General features: G+C 41.5%; 2 protein-coding genes across 9 annotated transcripts in view; both read right to left on the bottom strand.

The window, feature by feature from the left end:
• The window catches only part of LOC126070063 (protocadherin alpha-10-like), a 166,722-nt gene extending 156,654 nt beyond the window's left edge, over nucleotides 1-10,068 (bottom strand). The window contains 2 exon segments of the mRNA XM_049873856.1: nucleotides 4,459-4,580; nucleotides 4,582-10,068. Coding sequence (XP_049729813.1) covers nucleotides 4,459-4,580; nucleotides 4,582-6,855 — 2,396 coding nt within the window. The 5' untranslated portion in view covers nucleotides 6,856-10,068.
• Nucleotides 1-21,972, bottom strand: part of LOC126070059 (protocadherin alpha-13) — a 252,746-nt gene that overhangs the window by 199,548 nt on the left and 31,226 nt on the right. Inside the window, exons 1-2 of one of the 8 annotated variants that reach the window (XM_049873852.1) lie at nucleotides 15,955-20,388; nucleotides 12,526-13,830 (exon numbers count right to left, since the gene is read on the bottom strand). The exons of 6 other annotated variants lie outside the window; for them this stretch is intronic. In XM_049873852.1, the coding sequence (XP_049729809.1) occupies nucleotides 13,792-13,830; nucleotides 15,955-18,336 (2,421 nt within the window). In that variant the 5' untranslated portion in view covers nucleotides 18,337-20,388 and the 3' untranslated portion in view covers nucleotides 12,526-13,791. Of the gene's footprint in view, nucleotides 1-12,525; nucleotides 13,831-15,954; nucleotides 20,389-21,972 lie in introns of those variants that run through there. One more of the 8 variants, XM_049873846.1, reaches the window with a different exon arrangement.

Here is a 21,972-nt window from a genome sequence, read left to right as displayed (position 1 = left end):
ATTCCATTTTGGCTAAAAGGGTTGCTTTGTGAAATAAGTGCAAATAAAGATAATTTTAAACTCCCTGAATTCCAAGACTTTCATGAACAAATAATTCAAGTACACAAAAAAGCTATGGATTGGTTAGGTATCTTGACAGAAGGTATCACAAATACTATGGCAACAAGAACAAAAAAACACTCATGATTAGCCTCATTTTAATGCCATCTAATAATGAGCATGTTCAACATGACTATTAAAACGGTATGTTTTAATAGTTTGAAAAGAAATGAACTTTATTGGCAAGAATGTGAAAAGCAATCCTTTCTTTGAGAGAAGCCCTGGTTTCATGCCTCTGAACTGAATGGAAGAAACTCCCCCACAAAAATTTTAAACACATGTGTCTTAAATAACAGAGCCAGTAGTAGACATTCTCAGAATGAAATCTGTAAATTTTATCTTTGTTATCTCTCAGCTTCTCATTCTGAACTCTCTTCATTTTCTCCCCTTTCTGCACTTCCTCCTCCATAGATTTTAGGGTTATCATGCTGCTGGGTAATATAATAACTTGTTACGTTATCATTTTATGATCATTTTAAAAGAAAATGTCTAAACAAAGGCAAAGTAAAATAAATAAGACTAAATTAGCAAATGCATAATACTGTGTTTCATTAATAATTCAGAGGAAAAGATGTCTTTTGATAAGACTGTTCTTCAGAGGTTGTGCACTAATATTATAAAGGACCACGAGAGAGGGCAGATGTAAGAAGAAGGAAGTTGAAATACAAGTTGAAATAAAGCTAAGTATGAAGGTTGTTGACAGGTCTGGGGAACTATGATTATAGTAGCTGATAGAACACAAAAGTACAAAAATAAATAAAGGACAATTTTCAGTTTTGTAATTGAAAATCAAAATATATACTTCAGGGAATGAGAAAATATTGAGCTATATATTGATGTTCAATACACTTTTAACTGTATCGTCGTTGTTTGTACTTTAAAGATGTTATTGCTCTGAGTTCAATCAGATGCCTTCTTGGAAAAAAACTGTAAAAGAGTGCCCAATAACATGTTTTAAAAACTTGTTGAATGAAAAACAAAAAATCATATAACTGGAAAACTACACAAAACCTCAGTACCTTTATAGTTATATTAGAAAGAATAAGGAATTATAAAAGCAAAAATATCCATAATTGTATACACAATAAAAAATAAGCACTATCTTTTTGGAAGTTTGGGGGCCTAACCAGGAGAATCTTTCCCTTGGAGTTTAAATCATCTCCTAGCATTTAAACTATAAGACTTAAACTTATACAAAATTAAGTTACTATCAAACTGTAGGATTGATGGAGAGATGGATGCACCCACAGATCTGAGACTTTTATTATTGACACAAGCTGTTAATAAAAATAAGACTTTGGGATGATAGTAAATATTCAGGGACCCCTTTTTTCAAATATCTAAGGGAAAACCACTTATTTCATCAACTTATTTAATATAGCAATGAATACATTTTGTCCTATTCATTAATTTATCCTATTCTTTAATTTATGGAAACATGCCACAGAAAGTATTAACATTTAAATCAATACTTTAGTTATATTCCTGCTAAAATTGTCCTTTTCCGTGTTCCTAAACTTGAATAATTATTTCAAGCTTTATTGGAAGCTATTTATAAAGTACATACTAAGCTGAGTGTGAAATTCAATCTGCACACTGAAAGGGAAAGGAAAAAGTAATCACTAGGAACCGGAGCCAGGTTGATAGATTAGCTGCATTATGGGTTATTTGATAATACTGGAATTACTAAAAGAAACAAAACACTGAAAACATGGGTATCAGGCAGCAATCAGTTTCAGAAAGTTATAATTGATAGGGTGGCATTGACACCATGCAATTGCATTGGTTTTGCAGTTCTGAGTCTATATCATCCAATCCAACCCACCAGAAACTATTAAACTAAACTGTTCTATATGATATGAGATCAGCACACACACAAAAAAAAAAAATCCTAAAAATAATTCAATTTTCTTTTTGGGCTTCTAATATTAATTTTTTCAATCACCTCACTTGCATGAGAATGTTAAATAATGACAAAGGAAGACAGAAGGAGAATTGATACCTTCCAACTGTGGTGCTGGCAAAGAATCTTGAATATACTGTGGACTACCAAAAAAACACACACAAATTAGTCTTAGAAGAAATACAACCAGATGTTCCTTAGAAGAGAGAATGGTGAGACTTTGATGTCTTACTTTGGACATGCCATCAGGAAAGACCAAAAGGACATCAAGTTTGGTAAAGCAGAGACCACTGAAGCAAGAGAAACCCTCAATGAGATGTATTGACACAATAGTCGCAACAATGGACCCAAACATACCAATGATCATGAATTTGGAGAAGGACTGGGCAACATTTCGTTCTGTTGTACATGGTGTCACCATGAGTCGGAGCCAACTCAATGGCAACTAAAAACAACAACATTAATTTGGACTAGAGTTAGTGTTTTCCTTCTCCTTAAAATTAGAAATGGTTTTCAAATGCTCCCCATTTTTTAAATATAATCATGGCTCCTTCCTCAAAGGGGAAGAGTTAATACTTGAATGTCAAAAGCAACGCTGATAAAAAAAAAAAGGAGCAGGTAATAAAGAGCTAATGAATAAAATTGTGTAAATAACTATGAAATACACTTTTCCGTCTCCCAAGAAAACTAAACAATGCACACCAGGCACAGATACTACCACTACCGAGGGAAAAAAAAGTGCAAAGAAAATTTAAAAGCTCAGAACATCTAACTTAATTCTCAAAATTAGGACTTTTTATGAATGAACTTCCAGTCTACTTACTGTATTGTTGAGGATAAAGGGTAATCACTGAATTTTAAAGATCTAATATGCCATATGGAAACCCTGGTGGTGTAGTGGTTAAGTGGTAGGGCTGATAACCAAGAGGTCAGCTGCTTGAATCCACCAGGCGCTCCTTGGAAACTCTGTGGGGCAGTTCTACTCTGTTCTATAGGGTCGCTATGAGGCGGAATCGACTCGATGGCAGCGGGTGGGTAAAACGCCATATGTGCTTTGTTGCACTACATATATTCAATAGTTGGGGACGTAAAGAGCCCATTTTTCTATGAAGATCTATTGATAAATCTAGTATTTTTGTTAATTAATAAAGGTCATTTCAAATTTTATATTTAAAATGAAAGAAGCTTATGAATTAACATATCTTACAGCATAATGTATCTTGAAATATATCTTACTAATACTTGTAAAATAAAATATTCATGAAAATAAATCACTGAAAAGCTGCAACCTAAATAAAATATTTGTATTGGAAAACATAAATGGATTGAGGAAAAATGGCATATTTTAACACGTGGTTAGGAGAGATAATATATAAAATGATCTTCTAGAATTAACTACAAGTAGTCCCCGACTTACATGGAATCAGAGTTACTAGGAACCATACTTACAGCCAACAGTGTATCTGGAACATTGCATTTTCCAGGGAAGAAGTTATAAGAAAACATATGCAAGGAATATGGAAAAATTGCTGAGTTATGTCAACATGCTCCAAGCATTTGATCAGGATAATTTGATGGAAGAGATCAGCAGAAAAATCATCCATAGGGCAAGAATGCTAAACTTAGAACTTGATAGCCCCATGTGGAACACCTCATAGATCATGAAGAAGAGGAACTGACAGATTAGGACTTAATGGATTTCGAAGAGGAAAGAAATGCTGAAGAAAGAAATAATGAGGACGAGGAATGAAAGATGTAAAAAAAAATTACAATGAAAGGACTTGCTGGTTTTTTTCTAAACTAAATCAGGGGTTTTAGTTGCTTGAAAACATTGCCCAAACGCTGACTCCTTCGCGAAAGTCGAAAGGCAGATTCGAGAAGTAGTGAGATTTACCGTGAAATACAGAAAGAAAAAAAGAAAGGACCATACAGGTAACTCTCACTAATTTTCTGAATAGAAACTCCATGCCCATTCCCAAGGATAACCCAGACGATACAGAACCTTCCATGAGTGGAATTATTACCACAATTGAGAAAATGCCAACATAGTCCAACTCTTCTTCATCCTTTAAATTTTTACGATTTGTGAATTTTTACGTTTTTATATACTGAAAATATCTGTAAGTTTATATGTGATTTTGCAACCCCCAAAGGCAAATAAAGATCGGATTTATAAAGCCACTAATAATAAAAGGCAATAATAATTAAAACAAAACAAACAAACAAAAAATGTATTGACTTACACCAGAGCCAACTTGAGGCAGAGTCAACCGAAGGGAATGCCTTCGAAAATCGGAGACCACATATATATTACAATAGGTGCTACGAGAAATATTTGAGGATAAACAGCATACACTGTAAAAAGCAAAGATACTCCTGGAATTATATTTGAGAAAAATACGATGAGAGTGAACACTCACAAAACAAAATATGAAAATTAAAATGTAATAGCCCACCTGTCTGGAATGGTCCCCTGAAATTGCCTGTTCTTCCACTTCCACGTCAGGCACTGGACAGGGTGGGAGGCTGGGGCTGAAGGCCATGAGGTCAGTCTTGGGAGGTCCCTCCCCAGAGCACACCCTCTGCCGCCTCTGCTGAGAGTAGGACCAGCTCTCCACCGCGCTGGAGCACACCAGCGTGGGCTTCCCCGGGCCGCACGCGCCCTCTGTGGCAGGCGCCGAGCACCGCAGCGCCGTGTACAGCAGCAGCGTGAGAACCATCAGGCTGGACACTGCGCAGATGGCGATGATCAGGTACACGTTGACATCCACCAGCGCCTCCTCCCGGACTGCAGTGCCTGCGGACGCCCGCGACGACGTCTTCAGAGCCTGGCCGCTCTCCACCAGCGACACCAGCACGGTGGCTGTGGCTGTCAGCGGCGGCTCCCCGTGGTCTTTCACCAGCACCAGCAGGCGCTGGCGAGGCGCGTCCGCCTCGTCCAGGGCGCGAGTTGTGCTCACCTCGCCGCTGTACAGCCCCACGCGGAACGGACTACGCACGCCGTCCGCCGCCGACTGCAGCTCATACGACAGCCACGCGTTGTAGCCCGAGTCGGCGTCCACCGCGCGCACCTTCGCCACCACTTGGCCGGTGCCCACCGACCTTGGCACCACCTCACTCACTGCCCCGATCGCACCACTAGACCCAGGCGGTAGCAGCGCAGGCGCGTTGTCGTTCTCGTCAAGCACGAACACCTGCAGTGTCACGTTGCTGCCCAGAGGTGGGAAGCCCGCGTCACGCGCGCTTACCTGGAACTGCAGCAGCTCCAGCTCCTCGTGGTCCAGGGGCTGCAGTGCGTACACCTTGCCACTCTCAGCGTGCACCGACACGTAGCTCGACAGTGCGCGCTCGCCCACCCGCCGCTCCACCAGCGAGTAGGACACCAGCGCGTTCTCCTGCGCGTCCGCGTCCCGCGCAGATACGGTGAAGATGTGGCAGCCCGGCGGATTGTTCTCTTTTACAAACACAGTGTATTCGGGCTGTGCGAACGCGGGCGCGTTGTCATTCACGTCGGCCACCTCCACGGACACGCTGGCTGTGGCAGACAGAGGAGGCGAGCCCCCGTCCCGTGCTGTCACCACCAGCTCATAGGCCGACACGCTCTCTCGGTCCAAGATGCCTTCAAGCACCAGCGAGTAGTAATTCTTGAAGGTGGACAGCAGCTTGAAGGGGACACGCGGAGTCAGGGTGCAGGTGACCTGCCCGTTGACACCTGAGTCACGGTCGGACACGCTGATTAGGGCGATGACCGTGCCCTCCTGAGCATCCTCTCTGACTGGAAGAGACAAAGAACTGACAACCACTACAGGTGAATTATCATTTTCGTCCAGGATTTCCACTAGGACCGTGCAGTGACCAGCCATTGGTGGGTTTCCTTTATCTGTTACATCTACATGAATTTCATAAGTGTTACTATCCTCAAAGTCAATACCATCATGTACTCGTATTTCTCCTGTTGTTTCATTCATTAGAAATTTCTTTCTTATACTGGATGGGACCAAAGAGCTAAATGAATATACCATTTCCTTGTTTATTCCTTCATCCGCATCAGATGCGTTTAGCCTTATTACTAACGTTTGGTTTGCTGGATTTTCATACATCCTAACTTCATAAACGGGTCGGTCGAATATAGGGGCATTATCGTTGGCATCCAACACCAGGATCAGCAGAGAAACAGATCCAGTAAGTTCAGGTTTGCCTCCGTCAGTTGCGGTTAGTAACAATTTAAGCTGAGGGTTTTCTTCGCGATCCAGCAGTTTTCGCAGAACAAGTGTTGGGAATTTGCCTTTGTCCTTCTTGTTTATCATATCGAGAATGAAAAACTCATTTGGACTGAGTTTGTAAGTAAGCATTGCGTTCTCTCCAGCATCAGCATCAGATGCGCCTTCTAGCGGAAATCGGGAGTCAAGCAGTCGAGTTTCGGGTACCGAGAGCTTTTGTTCTGTTACAGAGAACACCGGCGGGTTGTCGTTAATGTCCCTCACCTCCACCTCCACGTGGAAAACCTGCAGCGGCTTGTCCACGATCACCTCCAGGTGGATGCTGCACACCGCGCTCCGCCCGCACAGCTCCTCGCGGTCGATCCGAGAATTCACGAACAAAATGCCGTTCTGCAGATTCACCTCCAGAAGGTCCGCGCGGCCTTTGGACGCCACCCGGAACAGGCGCGGCACCAGCTCGGCCAGCTCCAGCCCCAGGTCCCGCGCGATGCGGCCCACGAAGGTGCCGTGTTTGGCCTCCTCGGGGACCGAGTAGTGGACCTGGCCGCTCCCGGCCTCCCAGGCTGCGACGAGCAGAAGCGACAGCAGCAGGCGCTGGGCTCCCTGACAGCTAGGCCTGAAAACCAACATCATACGTTTCCCCTGTTTTACAAATCGATGAATCAGCTGTCTTGAAGACCACAGAACTCTCGAAATTTCCTATTCGATTTCTTACATCCAATCTTCTCTAAATGGCCGGGATCTCGGAATGTAGTCTTTAAGAAACGGTGGTTTACGCCTTTGTTCTAAATAACCATTTTGTGGAAGACAGCGACATCCAGTGGCTTAACGTGTAAATACAATTCGGTGAGTTTAACTTTTCTTTCATTATCTTTCACCTTTATATTTGAGTATTTTTATTTCTGTGATCTTTTAATGGTTCACATTGTGTCCTTTTTGTATGGAATAATAATCAATATTGTTCCTAAGTCTAAAGTTTTCTTGAAAGAGAATCTCAGAGAAACATTACCCTCCCCAACCACATATCATTAGCTGAATTTCAAAATGTCTTTAATATTTGTATAATACCTAGTGTTCTAGTCTTGCTGGATGACAGGTTTAGGTCTATTTAAGTTATAATACATTATTTCAATTCTCTTTGTCATTACCTTGAGAGTCAACACAGTATTTAGACACTAATCTCAAGACACCAATTCTCTGTAAGACTTTGCAACTCCTAAGTTTCGCCATCACTAGACTGTAGGCTTCAGCATCAGATGTTTCTGCATTCTGATTACTATTGTCCAATTTACTAGCCATGTGATTAAGAAAATCATTTAACATCTGTCTCGTCTTCCACTTCCAAAACATCGGCATAATAATTATGGCATATTTAGAGACTAGGATAGTACCTTGAGAATGAATCCTTCATAAATGGTAAGTACTCTGAGGCTTCAGCTTGACCACATGTACGTTTTCATGATGGTCAAGATCAAAAGTGACTCCTGGGGAAAAATGATTACCTATAAAATGTTGTCATTCTACAATGCTTTATTATTGCTACTCCCTAGGCTGAGGGTTTGTAGCTCATGTCTTTAAGATAGCAGGAAAATTATTTTATTGAGAAATCAATATATAGAAAGAAGTTTCTTTTATGATATACAGCTTACATGGATTAAAAATCTTATTTATGATTCTAAATAAAATAATTTACATATTTATATTTTCTACTTTCAGAGATAGCTGCTTTAATCTTTGTTACTATTTAAGCTTTCCAAATACCCAAAATGCATAGTTCAGGAATTTATCTAAAGGTTTTATCAATACCAGAAAGTTTTTTTTTTAGTCACTGTCTGCAATAAAAATATTTTTCACTCAAAGGTCCTTGGAATAAAATACTCAGTAACTAAAATTCTCCACTAATATCTAACTGCTGAAAAAACTTCAGGTTTCTTTTTTTCAAAAAAAAGGGAAAATTTAATAATAGGACCTTTGGCCTTATCCAAAGGTTAACTTCTTTAATTTAATGATTTTAAAGAGATCAATAATTTTGAACTCTTTTGGTTGTTGTTAAGAGCTTGTTGCTCTTATTAAGAGCAAGAAGGTGTTCACAGCTCTTCTGAGAATGTGTATATGATGACAGCCACACTCTGGGAGAGAATAAAGATTAATATAAAGGACTAAATTACCAGTTATATCAATCCAGCCATCAATAATCCAGCCACCAATAAATTTTCTAATTACGGAGGACATAGCAAGTACTCAGTAAATGATGCTACCTCTAAGAGACTACAGAAGTTGTTTTGGGGGGCAAATCAACATTTCAATCCATATCACACAATCTTATACCTGAGACCAAGCTTGTCTGGCACATGGAAACTGAAAAAAGTACAAGGACAGAGATATTTGAATGTGTAATTCTGGATTTTATATTTAAGTTGTTAGTTGACAAGTCTAGAGAAGTTTGGCTATAGAAGCTCAAAGAGTACTCACATCTTGAAAGAAGTGGAAAAAATAGTTTGCTTTGTAGTGTACTGCAAACATGTGCTCTATAGGGGAAAAGAAAAAGATTCTGAAATGTTTTATTTCAAATGAATTGTACTTGCATTTTCATGGTTACATTGTGGCTCTATTCTGAAGCCACTCTGATTTTGTTTCAGTAAATCCTTAATTAAAGAATATGGTGTAAAATACCTGACACAACATAAAATAGTTGAAAGAGAAAGAAAAAAAAAACATATATCACATAACAAAAACTCATCAGAAGCTTCCTAAAAGTAAATTCGAAAATAAAAAGACAGGTTGCATTCAATGTAGAATGTGGAGAACCACCAATTTGAGAGCCATAAACCACAGCCCAGGATACATAAGTTTAACATGTCATGACTACAAGTGCACCATCTCATCTACAGACCCCTGACTCCTGGACTACTGAGAGAAGAAAATCTTCATCTAAACTGGTGGAGGTTTTTTTGTTTGTTTGTTTGTTTAATTCCAGAACAGGAATTTCAAGAGAAGTCATATATGCAATGTAGATATATCTTTATATGCCTGGGAATTTTATCACTAAACTGAGAAATTTTTGGTAAAAAAAAGGAAGGTCTTCTTCAGGAAAGGAAGTATCTGCAGTAAGTATTTTTTCCAAAATCAGATAAAAATTTTCAAGAACATTTCAGGTGTACAAAAAGCCTTTCAATCACCATTTTCCTATGATCTACATTGTCAGATAATTAGGAACATGTTTTATTCAAGTTGAAATTACTGTATTTGTAACATTTATGGTCAGAATTAGCTTCGTGAAGTAGAGCAACCTTTTCCCAGGGTTTGTTGGAAGCTACTTGCTGAAGTATTAAATAGATATTGAATAGTGCTAAACAACCATGTCCGTGCAGTCTCTGCCCAGGGAAAAATAGAAAACTACCAAGTTAACACGATAAGAATTACTATTTATTTCTCCTATGGTGTTTCTTATTAAAAATATAATTAGATTAAAACGCCGTGCAGTCTTCAGAAATGAATAAAATATAGAGTGGTGTTAAAGTATATGTTTAATGTGTAACAACTGAACTGGTTTTAACAGCTAATAGTTTTCAGCTGCTATGGAACCTCTGGTCAGGAATTGAATGTGACTCACATAACAGATACTAAATAAAATCGATTCCACACCCAATAACTATCCTTTTTGTGCATAGTTCAGAATGGTTCTCCAAAGGAGGGTCAAAAACACAATTCTGCTCTAAAGTTCAAGTACTGACGTCTATAATTAAGAGAAAGATCTAGGAGATATCCAGAAAAAAACAAGGACTTTTTAATTTTATAGTGTGATTTTTTTTTTTTTTAATGTCAGCACGAAAATAAATGAATAAATAAAATACTAGAGCAACCAACCTTTCCTGAAGAGTCCTCAGAAGTGTGTGGCTCTCCCATTCCAGCTGCAGCTCCGGGACAGGGCGGAAGGCTGGGGCTGAAGGCCATGAGGTCGGTCTTGGGGGATCCCTCACCAGAGCACACCTTCTGCCTCCTCTTCTGCGAATACGACCAGGTCCCCACCGCGCTGGAGCACACCAGCGTGGGCTTTCCCGGCCCGCACGCGCCCTCTGTGGGTGGTACCGAGCACCGCAGTGCAGTGTGCAGCAGCAGCGTGAGCACCAACAGGCTGGACACTGCGCAGATGGCGATGATGAGATACACGTTGACATCCAACAGCGCGGCCTCCCGGCCCGCGGGGCCCAGCGACGCCCGCGACGAAGTCTTCAGCGTCTGGCCGCTCTCCACCAGCGACACCAGCACGGTGGCCGTGGCTGTCAGCGGCGGCTCCCCGTGGTCCTTCACCAGCACCAGCAGGCGCTGGCGGGGCGCATCCGCCTCGTCCAGGGCGCGAGTAGTGCTCACCTCGCCGGTGTACAGGCCCACGCGGAACGGGCTGCGCCCGCCGCCCTCCAGCGGCTGCAGCTCATATGACAGCCACGCGTTGTAGCCCGAGTCGGCGTCCACCGCGCGCACCTTCGCCACCACGTGGCCCACATCCACAGACCAAGACACCAGCTCGCTCACAGCGCCGCCCGCTCCACCCGACCCAGGGGACAGCAGCGCCGGCGCATTGTCGTTCTCGTCGAGCACGAACACATGCAGGGTCACGTTGCTGCCCAGAGGCGGGAAGCCCGCGTCACGCGCGCTCACCTGGAACTGCAGCAGCTCCAGCTCCTCGTGGTCCAGGGGCTGCAGCGCGTACACCTTGCCGCTCTCGGCGTGCACAGACACGTAGCTCGACAGCGCGCGCCCGCCCACCCGTCTCTCCACCAGCGAGTAGGACACCAGTGCGTTCTCTTGCGCGTCCGCGTCATGTGCCGACACCGTGAAAATGTGACAACCTGGCTGGTTGTTCTCCTTTACGAGCACCGTGTACTCGGGCTGCGCAAACGTGGGAGCGTTGTCGTTCACGTCGGCCACCGCCACGGACAGGCTGGCTGTGGCAGACAGAGAAGGTGAGCCGCCATCCTGCGCCATCACCACCAACCTATAGTCAGAAACTCTCTCGCGGTCCAGGGCGCCATCCAGCACCAATGAATAATAATTCTTGAAGGTGGACACCAGCTTGAAAGGGACACGGGGTGTCAGGGAACAGGTCACCTGACCATTTACACCTTCGTCTCTGTCAGTCACGCTGACCAGGGCGATGACAGTGCCTGGGTGTGCGTCCTCTTTAACAGGGAGCCAGAGGGTTTTGACAGTCAACTCTGGAGCGTTGTCATTAGCATCTACAACATCCACCAGAACTGTACAGTGACCAGCTAGTGGTGGAGAGCCTTGGTCAATAGCCTCTATTCGGATTTTATAGGCTTTACTTTCTTCAAAATCAATATGTCCTTTCGTTGTAAGTTCCCCACTTATGGGGTCTATGTGAAATTTATATTTTACTGTTAGAGGAATATCATTAGTGAATGAATATACTATCTCTCCATTCGAGCCTTCGTCTAAATCTGAGGCATTAAGTTGAAGTACCAATGTTCCGTTAGGAATATTTTCTGGTAATTTCACTTTATAGAGTGTTCTGTCAAAAGTCGGGGCGTTGTCATTGGCGTCAAGCACTACAATAAGTAACTGAACTGTTCCAGTCAGCTCTGGCTTACCCCCATCAGTTGCCATGAGCAATAAGTGATGCTCCGGAGATTCTTCCCTGTCTAAAAGCTTTTTTAATACAAGCCCAAGAGGTTTTGCCTCTTCGTCATTGGCAGGTTCGTCCAGTGAGAAATACTCATTGGGGCTCAGTCTGTAAGTCAGCAGAGCATTGGCACCAATATCTGCATCGGACGCGCCCTCTAGCGAAAAATGAGAGTCAAGCAGCCTGGATTCCGGGATAAACAGATTCTTTTGTGTCGCCGGGAACACCGGCGGGTTGTCGTTAATGTCCCTCACCTCCACCTCCACGTGGAAAACCTGCAGCGGCTTGTCCACGATCACCTCCAGGTGGATGCTGCACACCGCGCTCCGCCCGCACAGCTCCTCGCGGTCGATCCGAGAATTCACGAACAAAATGCCGTTCTGCAGATTCACCTCCAGAAGGTCCGCGCGGCCTCTGGAATCCAGCTGGAACAGGCGCGGCACCAGCTCGGCCAGCTCCAGCCCCAGGTCCTGCGCGATGCGGCCCACGAAGGTGCCGTGTTTGGCCTCCTCCGGGACCGAGTAGTGGACCTGGCCGCTCCCGGCCTCCCAGGCTGCGAGGAGCAGAAGCAAAAGCAGCAGATGCCTGGCCTCTGTGTCGCGTCGACTTGAGTACATTTCAAATACTCCAGCTTTTTTCTAATTAGCAAAAATTGCCTCAAAATTAAATTTTCTGATTCCTTCAGTCCAATCCTGGTGTGTTCGCCATTGCTCAGCACCCAGAGAATGAAAAAGAGTGGAGCTTCTTCTCAATGGGAAAACAGTTGGCTTTATTTGTCTCGAATCAGAGAGAAATTCGTGGCAAAGAGTGACATCACGTGGCCCAAAGAGTAAGTACAAATTCCATGAATAAATATTCTAGCATCATCCTGCTCAGCTTTATTTCATCATCTGTATTTTTTCTTAATTTTTTTTTTTTTTAAATAGAGGACTACATTTGTCAGGAGAGCTGGAGGCATTCTTAGGGAATGGACTGCTCCTGACAGGTTAGTCAGGTCATAACTGTGGTTTCCTCCTGCCCAAGAAAATGCCAATTTTAAAATAGTGACAGAAATGAAGTGACAATAAAAGTGATGAGTTAAACAACTATGAATTTTAAATTGGAAAATTCCTTTGTTCTAGAATGCAGGAGCCCCCACATTCCTAGATTTAGCTTTTTGGTGTAAGGGATTTCCATGATTCGCTATTCCCAGTATGTCTAGAATCCCAGAAATTTATTGGCCAAAGAGAAACCTGCTCATGTCTGAAAACAGGAAACAAGGAAAATGAAGAAGCAATTGAGGTATTTTTCTTGTATAATTTTAGAAATTGAAGATAAGTTAAATATTTTAAGAAAGGTAGGAATTTGCTTTAAGATACTGTGTGGGAAGAAATATTCTATATTTTGATGTTTATTGGAGTTGGCATAATCTCTTTCAAGAAATGTGTTGGATTTCTGCACTACATGCTTTCTTTCTAAGCCCTATCATTGATGAATGTTTGTCTCATCTTCACAGTCCCCAATACAGTTTATATCATGGCTTTGCATGGTATGTTTTGATTTCATTTTTGTTCATTCTTAGTACTTAGGGAAATTTCTTTTTGAAAAGTTATGCTTGAGGTGATTTTTCTTCCCAGTGTTACTTCACAAGGTGAGCCCTTCTTCCATTGTCCACACTTACATTTAGGTTTTAGTGCTTCCCAAGTCTAAAGCCAAAGGCATCACAGTGACCTGATCCATTGATGTTTCTGCATATCTTTTCTTTCATATTGTTACTGCTACCGACCAGCTTAAGAGGAACTTTTTTTTAGTATTATTACTTAAATAATATCCTTGATTATTTCAGTAGCTTTAGGTGATCTGCTTGTCCATCCTGACCTTATGTTAGCCTCTTGAAACGCCTTCCTGAACCACGGCGTTGATTTCTTTTGCTCAGAATCTTTGGATAGCTACTGGTGTGCTTTTGAAAAGAGTCCAAGTTCCTTAGTCTAAAAAAGATTTATTGTGTACTTAATATAAGAAGGAGAAAACACTGTCAATGCAAAGGAACACACAAAGATTTCAAACACCTCCTCAGGCCTCTGAGGGATCTGAGGGAAACTTCTAAATCTGGGAAAAAGCATCACTGTCTACATAAAGTAGTCTAGGTCTTCCCTGAGGAGCATTTAAATAACATTTCCAGACCCAAAAAGTGTTTACACATCTGTGCTGCTAATTTCACTTTTCACCTGAAAAACTGACTTTTAGGTTTGTTTTTTTTTTCTCATTCTATCACACAGCATTCAAAATATCGAGACATCCTGGGTTGTTGTGGTGGCCTCATGAAAGATCATTTTTACATAAAATAAGATTAATGTGGATGGCTATAATGATGACTTTCTGACATTTTAAGTTTTCTTTTTCCAGTCATTAACTTCTTTTCCTCTTGTGAATAATAAAAAATAAATTTTATTACAGTTACCATTAACCAGACTCAATTATAAGCAGTTTACAGATATTGACTTACCTGTTACAAAAATTCTATCCAATAGGTGCTACTATTACCATGCATAAATGTGAAGTCAGGCATTAAAATAACGAATGTCCTATTGAAGGGTGGGATTTGAATCCAGGGAGCATCAAAACCCACAGGACTTAATAACTAATCTCTGATACCTTTCATTTGAAAGAAGTAGTTAATAAGTAAATGCATTACCCTAGAGGGAATAGTGAAAAGTATTAATATCTAAGATGTAGATGTGAAAGCACACCCCCCAAATGAAATTTAAATATCAGTTAGAGAGTTGGAAAGTCATAGAACTGAAATGAAATGATGACAGTTGGCAAATATAGTTGTAGGTGGTGGAAAGGACCTTTATTTCTACTTATGGTATTTTGCAAAAACCAACTAAACATAAGTTGGGAAAGGGGAATAAAAAATCATTACACCACTGCTACACAAAATGATAAATTAAGAAATATATTAATAACAAAAAAGTTGCCACTGAGTCATTTCTGACTAATGGCGAGACCATGAGTGTCAAAGGATAACTGTCTTTCATAGGGTTTTAAACAGGTAGCTTTTCAAAGTTTAACTCTACAATACTAAATCTTTTTTCTTGAGTTAATGAGTGGGAATTGACTGGACAGCAACGGGTTTTTTTTTTTTTTGATCATCTTGAATATTCTGTGTAATAAAGGTTTATAAGTTTTCGTCAGCAAGGGTGGAATTATTCCATATACATATTTTCTGATCACAATGGTTATTTTTTCAGTCATATAAAATACAAACTAACTGTTAAATATTTTTCAATAATTTTCCAACTTAACAACAAAGGATTGATCGTAACTGACTCAACACTAATAGAGTTTAGCAAGTGTTTATCAGACTAAAAACAATTATTTGCTATACATAGATCCTCAAAAAATATTTTAAATTGTTGACATGACTATAAAAATTTATCGGGCAGTAAAAACATCTTAAAATAGTAAAACATCATGAATGACATAATATTAGAAAAGCATCGGCAATTTTTGAAAAGAAAGAAATTACTATTCTGTCCTTTAACGTTAAGCTACTTTAAAATGGCAGTATATGAACACTAGACACTTATAACTATGAAACACTAAAAGGAATGGAGAAAATAGGATGGACGGACTGAGAGTAAAAAATAAAAGAGATCATAAGGTAATATATAAAATGGAAAATAATTGAAATAAAAAAAGCTCTGCTGGCTAGTGGTTAAGAGTTTGGCTGCTAACCAAAAAGCAGGCAGTTCGAATCCACCAGCTGCTCCTTGGAAACCATATGGGACACTTCTACTCGCCTATAGAGTCGCTATGAGTCCGAATCGACTCGATGGCAACAGGTTTGTATTTTTCTAAATCAATATTCAGCGAAAAGAGAACTTACCCAAGTAAATTTTGACTTTGAATACAAACTCAGGTTGTAATGCATGCTTACCAATACCTGATTACACTGAGAAATAATTACTATTTTAAAATATCTTTTAATGTTTGAAGCGAGAACTGCAAAATTATGTCAAATAGAACGAAAAATGTGAAATACATTGGAAATAATTATAAAACCTCCAATTAAAGAATTTTTAATTGCAAACTATGAGTTGACTTACTTTGGCGTTTAAATCCTGCTGTTCGCTTACATCCTCTGATCCCGGACACGGTGGGAGGCTGGGGCTGAAGGCCATGAGGTCGGTCTTCGGCGGCCCCTCTCCAGAGCACACCCTTTGCCGCCTCTGCTGCGAGTACGACCAGGTCCCCACCGCGCTGGAGCACACCAGCGTGGGCTTCCCCGGCCCGCATGCGCCCTCTGTGGGCGGCGCAGAGCACCACAGCGCCGTGTACAGCAGCAGCGTGAGCACCAACAGGCTGGACACTGCGCAGATGGCGATGATCAGGTACACGTTGACATCCACTAGGGCCGCCTCCCGGTCCGCAGAGCCCGCAGACGCCCGCGACGAAGTCTTCAACGCCTGGCCGCCATCCACCAGCGACACCAGCACGGTGGCTGTGGCCTCCAGGGGCGGCTCCCCGTGGTCCCTCACCAGCACCAGCAGGCGCTGGCGAGGCGCGTCCGCTTCTTCCAGAGCGCGTGTCGTGCTCACCTCGCCCGTGTACAGACCCACGCGGAACGGGCTGCGCTCACCGCCTGATGCCGGCTGCAGCTCGTATGACAGCCACGCGTTGTAGCCCGAGTCGGCGTCCACCGCGCGCACCTTCGCCACCACCTGGCCGGTGCCCACCGACCTTGGCACCACCTGGCTCACCGCGCCAATCGCACGGCTAGACCCAGGCGGTAGCAGCACCGGCGCGTTGTCGTTCTCGTCCAGCACGAACACCTGCAGAGTCACGTTGCTGCCCAGAGGTGGGAAGCCCGCGTCGCGTGCGCTCACCTGGAACTGCAGCAGCTCCAGCTCCTCGTGGTCCAGGGGCTGCAGCGCGTACACCTTGCCGCTCTCGGCGTGCACCGACACGTAGCTCGATAGGGCGCGCTCGCCCACCCGCCGCTCCACCAGCGAGTAGGACACCAGCGCGTTCTCCTGCGAGTCCGCGTCGCGCGCGGACACCGTGAAGATGTGGCAGCCCGGGGAGTTGTTCTCCTTCACGAACACCGTGTACTCGGGCTGTGCAAAGGCAGGCGCATTGTCGTTCACGTCGGCCACCTCCACAGATACGTTGGCTGAGGCGGACTGGGAAGGCGAGCCCCGGTCCTGTGCTGTCACCACCAGCTGGTAGGCGGACACACTCTCGCGATCCAAGGTGCTGTCCAGCACTAGCGAGTAGTAATTCTTAAAGGTGGACACCAGCCTGAAGGGGGTGTGGGGCGTTAGGGAGCAGATCACCTGCCCATTTGCACCAGCATCTTGATCGGACACGCTGATCAGGGCGATAACGGTACCTAGTGGAGCGTCCTCCCTAACCGGGAGGGACAATGAAGTCAATATAATCTGAGGGGCGTTATCATTAATATCTAAGAGTTTTACTAAAATTGTGCAATGACCCACCATCGGGGGGTGCCCTTTGTCCGTGGCATCAATGCGGATTTTATATGAATTCACTTTTTCAAAATCCAAATTATTTTGAATTGTTATTTCTCCAGTATTTGAATCTATGCTAAACTGGGCAAAAACCATGGATGAAACAAGGCTATTAAATGAGTACGAAATTTCCTTATTCACTCCTTCATCCCGATCAGAAGCATTAAGTCTGATAACTACTGTTCCATTGTGGGAGTTTTCGAATATTCTCACTTCGTATTCAGATTGTTCGAAACTGGGAGCATTATCGTTCACATCCAGCACGGTGACGAGCAGCTGAACAGTGCCGGTGAGCTCAGGTTTGCCTCCGTCGGTGGCTGTCAGGAATAAGTTATGTTCGGGTGTTTCCTCTCTGTCCAAGGATTTCCTTAACACGAGCTCAACCTGTTTATTCTCTTCGTTCTTTGAATTCACATCTAGTGTGAAGTAATCGCTAGAGCTAAGCCTATAGGTTAAAACGGAATTAGCCCCAACATCCACATCCGATGCGCCCTCTAGCGGAAACCGCGAATCTGGCATTCTGGATTCTGAAACAAAAAGCTTTTGTTCCTTTACGGGGAACACCGGCGGGTTGTCGTTAATGTCCTTCACCTCCACCTCCACGTGGAAAACCTGCAGCGGCTTGTCCACGATCACCTCCAGGTGGATGCTGCACACCGCGCTCCGCCCGCACAGCTCCTCGCGGTCGATCCGAGAATTCACGAACAAAATGCCGTTCTGCAGATTCACCTCCAGAAGGTCCGCGCGGCCTTTGGACGCCACCCGGAACAGGCGCGGCACCAGCTCGGCCAGCTCCAGCCCCAGGTCCTGCGCGATGCGGCCCACGAAGGTGCCGTGTTTGGCCTCCTCGGGGACGGAGTAGTGGACCTGGCCGCTCCCGGCCTCCCAGGCTGCGAGGAGCAGAAGCGACAGCAGCAAGCGCCGGGATGCCGGGGCTCCTCGCCAGGAAAAAACCATTTCAAGCACTCGTTTTATTCCCGTAAAAAGATCTTGTCTTGAAATAAAATGAACTATTGTACTGTCTAGAGTCTTTTAATCCAATTCCTCCTCATCCGCCATTGTTCAGCATTTAGAGACAGAATCAGAGGGATTGCCTTTTGGGATCTTGGCTGGAGAGACGTCTTGGTAGACAGCGACATCATGCGGCTCGAAAGGGTAATGATTGCATGAATTCACTTAAATCCGCTATAATCGAGTTCTTTTAATCCAGTATGTATTTTCTTTTCCTTATTCCTAATAACCAAACTCGTTGCGGTTGAGTCGATTCCGACTCATAAATTATCAAATGCCGAGGCGCTCTTATACTGTCTGGAAAGAAGAAGTTTCTTCCCAATATTTTAATTATTGCTATCAATTAGTAATACATTTAAGCATGATCTGGACATGTCACGGGTATTAGAGGTATAAAATTATTGTCTATACTTTTGTGTGGAAGAAATGTGTTCACATTTATCTCATCACAGGAAGCGCTGGTATATATTACTCTGTGATGAAGATATAACTTTTCTAATTTTCATTGTACTTTTTAAAGCCTGTGGTTACAGTTCGGTTTCTATTTTTATTCGCTCAATGAACGTCAAATAGTCCTAATATAAGATCCCTGCAGCATTCTTTAAAAAAATAGGCCTCTCGTATAAAACATCCATCATAAATTTCTCTGCACCAAAAAACCTTACTAGTATTTCTACTATTGGTATTTTCTGTTAGTTCTTCATCTTTATGCTGATCCAATATATGGAGGTTTTCCAAAGTTATGCCTTTAGCCTTTTTATTTTGTCATTCCTTTTCCTTGAAGTGTTTCTATTTATTTCCATGGCTTGACATACTTCCACAGCCTTATTAGTTTAAATATTTCCTAATCCATATCTTCAACTCCATTTTTATTTTTCTACTTGACACTTTCACTTGTATGCCCTAACATTGCCTACGAAACAAGTTGATCAAAACTTATCTAATCAATGTTATTGTGCTTCATCGAGTTTATTCCAACTCTAATCAACTGTTACCCCAAAATCCAAATCTTTGAAAATCACATGTTTTTATAGCATGACTGCTCTCCAAACTGACTTATATGTATTTTTATTATGACTCCTTTTCCCATGCCGCCATATTCAAAGTCTGCAAACGTCTAATGTCTCCTTTCACATATTATAATTTTTATATTTATGAGTATAGCTTACATTGAATTGCATAAAACATCTAGCAAGTCCATCAACTTTCTGATGAAGAAAATGCCAAGACATTATATTCACAGTACGAGAGGCCTCATGTCTCCAACCACTTTCCAATACTAATCCTATTTTACAAAAAAAAAGAAAAAAATTCTCTTCCTCAACACACTCTTTGGTCAAGACGTTTCTTCTATTACTTTGTTCTTACCTGTCAAAGTTCTATCCACCCTTCAAAGACCAAATGAAATGTTAATTGTCCACATATTCATCATAAATGCCTGAATTGCAGGTGATTGTGCTCTCCTTTGAATTCCTATAACAGTGATTCTCCAAGGGGAAGAGAAACGGCCCTCCCCTTGCTTATTCAAGACTCTGGCTGAAAAAGTATCACATGTGATTATGCTACCAATAAATGATTTAACCAGGAGATCTGGCTTAATATGTTTAATTAGAATTACTTTAGAAAGGCTTATCACTGACCTCTTTGTAGTTTTTCCAGCGAAAACAAAGGGCTCCATCACTTATACTCAGGGATGCTTTCATAAAATACATATTAAACAAGAGCATTTACATTGAAGGTTTTCTTAGAGGGTTACATTTTTTCATGAGCTTGGCCCTAACTGAAGAGTCTATTCAACTTTTAATTCTTAAAACTTAAGTAAAGCATCACCTATGGCTTTTTACTCAAGTTCCTAGCAATTCAGATGTGTGAGAATATAAGAGGTAGCCACTGTGATATTCACATTAGTTAGAGCTAATAAGCAATACAGGTACTGAAAATCCTTACATAATAGCAAGTAATATGAGAAAAAAAGGGTATTTTCTGAGAAACATTTGTTCTCACTTTATTTACTCAAAGACTCTCTATAGTTCACTCTAAAGAATAAAAAAATGTGAGAAAATAACATTATTTATTGTCCTTGTGAACACTTTGTATCAGAAAAGAAAAATTCCATACTCATGATGTAAGTCAAAAGGTTTCAATATCTAAGAAATAACTTACCTTTAAAAAGTAATGATAGCTGGTGAATACAGATGAGGGTACTGAGGAGAATCTCGTATCAACTTATAATGCTTCCCAAGATATATGGAATTTTAGAAATTTTTAATAAAACAATAGCACTTTAAAATATTTGCTCATGAAAACAAAAGAAAATAAGTAAAGAAATAAAAACAATTACAAGGACTGCCTTCAAAGGTCTAAAACATGTATAGATTTTCTATTGAATGGACTATTCTTTCAACAGGTTCAGTAATATAGTTCTAATTATGATGGTTGCAAATTTACTGCTTGTGAAAATAGTTTCACTGGTTATGGGACAGGTTGTTGAGTTAGTGTATCTCTGCCTTTATTTTAAAGTACATAAAAAAAGCAAGGTACCCTAAATATCTTAACAAATTATGTTAGCACATATCCACCATGAAAGTTATTATCATTTCTTACGATCAAATTATTTGTAAATTTTTAGAAACACAAATTTGAGTAATCATATTATTCTTCCAAAAAAGTCCATAATAGAGAACTGGATGAATCATATAATAAAACAGCATGCCATCATTCTTAAAAAGAATGAAGAAACAAAAATAATGAGGAAGCTGTTTGTGTTATAACATGGTATGAACACCAATATATATGTTAAAATAGACAAATGCAAAGTGCAGAAGAGGTGTATAGTGTTTTGTTTTGTTTTAAAAATGGCAGGTTGCTTTCGTGTATACATGTATGTATATAAACATATATACACATATCTATGTATGTACGTATAGGGCTTGGAAGATACAAAAGAAACTGAAAGGGGTCAGAAATTCAGAGATAAAGTGAATGGTTTGGGTTGGAGATGGCAAGGACATTTTCATTAGGTGCTAGGTTTGATTTCTTGGATTTTGAAAGGTAAATTTATCTCCTATACTAACTAATAAGGTAAAAAAAAAACTGCTATTGGACTGCCATTTAAATGACATTTTAAAATCATTGTTATTAATTCGTCATGACCATGGCAAAGGTGATTCTACAATGTAATTTAAAATCAGTAACTACACAAATGTGGCTGAAGGGAAGATCACTTGCTATATTAAAAATAAAATAATTCAAATTCTGTACTAAAAAGAAAATCGATTGGATGGCATTCGTTTATACTTGCTCATAAAACGAGAAAAATAATAGATTAAATATATCAAAATACATTTCTTGAAATTATTTTACTAAATAATTTCCTAAAGATTGAATCTTAAAGTGTGTCCAAGTAAACATTTAATTTTTAAAATCTACTATGTAATAGAAGGAGCCCTGGTGGCATGCTGGGTAAGAGCTCGGCTGCTAACCAAAAGGCTGGCAGTTGGAATCCACCAGCAGCTCCTTGTAAACCCTACAGTGCAGTTCTACCCAGTCCTATAGGGTGGCTATGAGTCAGAATCACTCGAC

The sequence above is a fragment of the Elephas maximus genome, chromosome 2 (genome assembly GCF_024166365.1).
Source record: "Elephas maximus indicus isolate mEleMax1 chromosome 2, mEleMax1 primary haplotype, whole genome shotgun sequence".
NCBI lineage: Eukaryota > Metazoa > Chordata > Mammalia > Proboscidea > Elephantidae > Elephas > Elephas maximus.
This window is presented reverse-complemented; position numbering and strand designations above follow the sequence as displayed.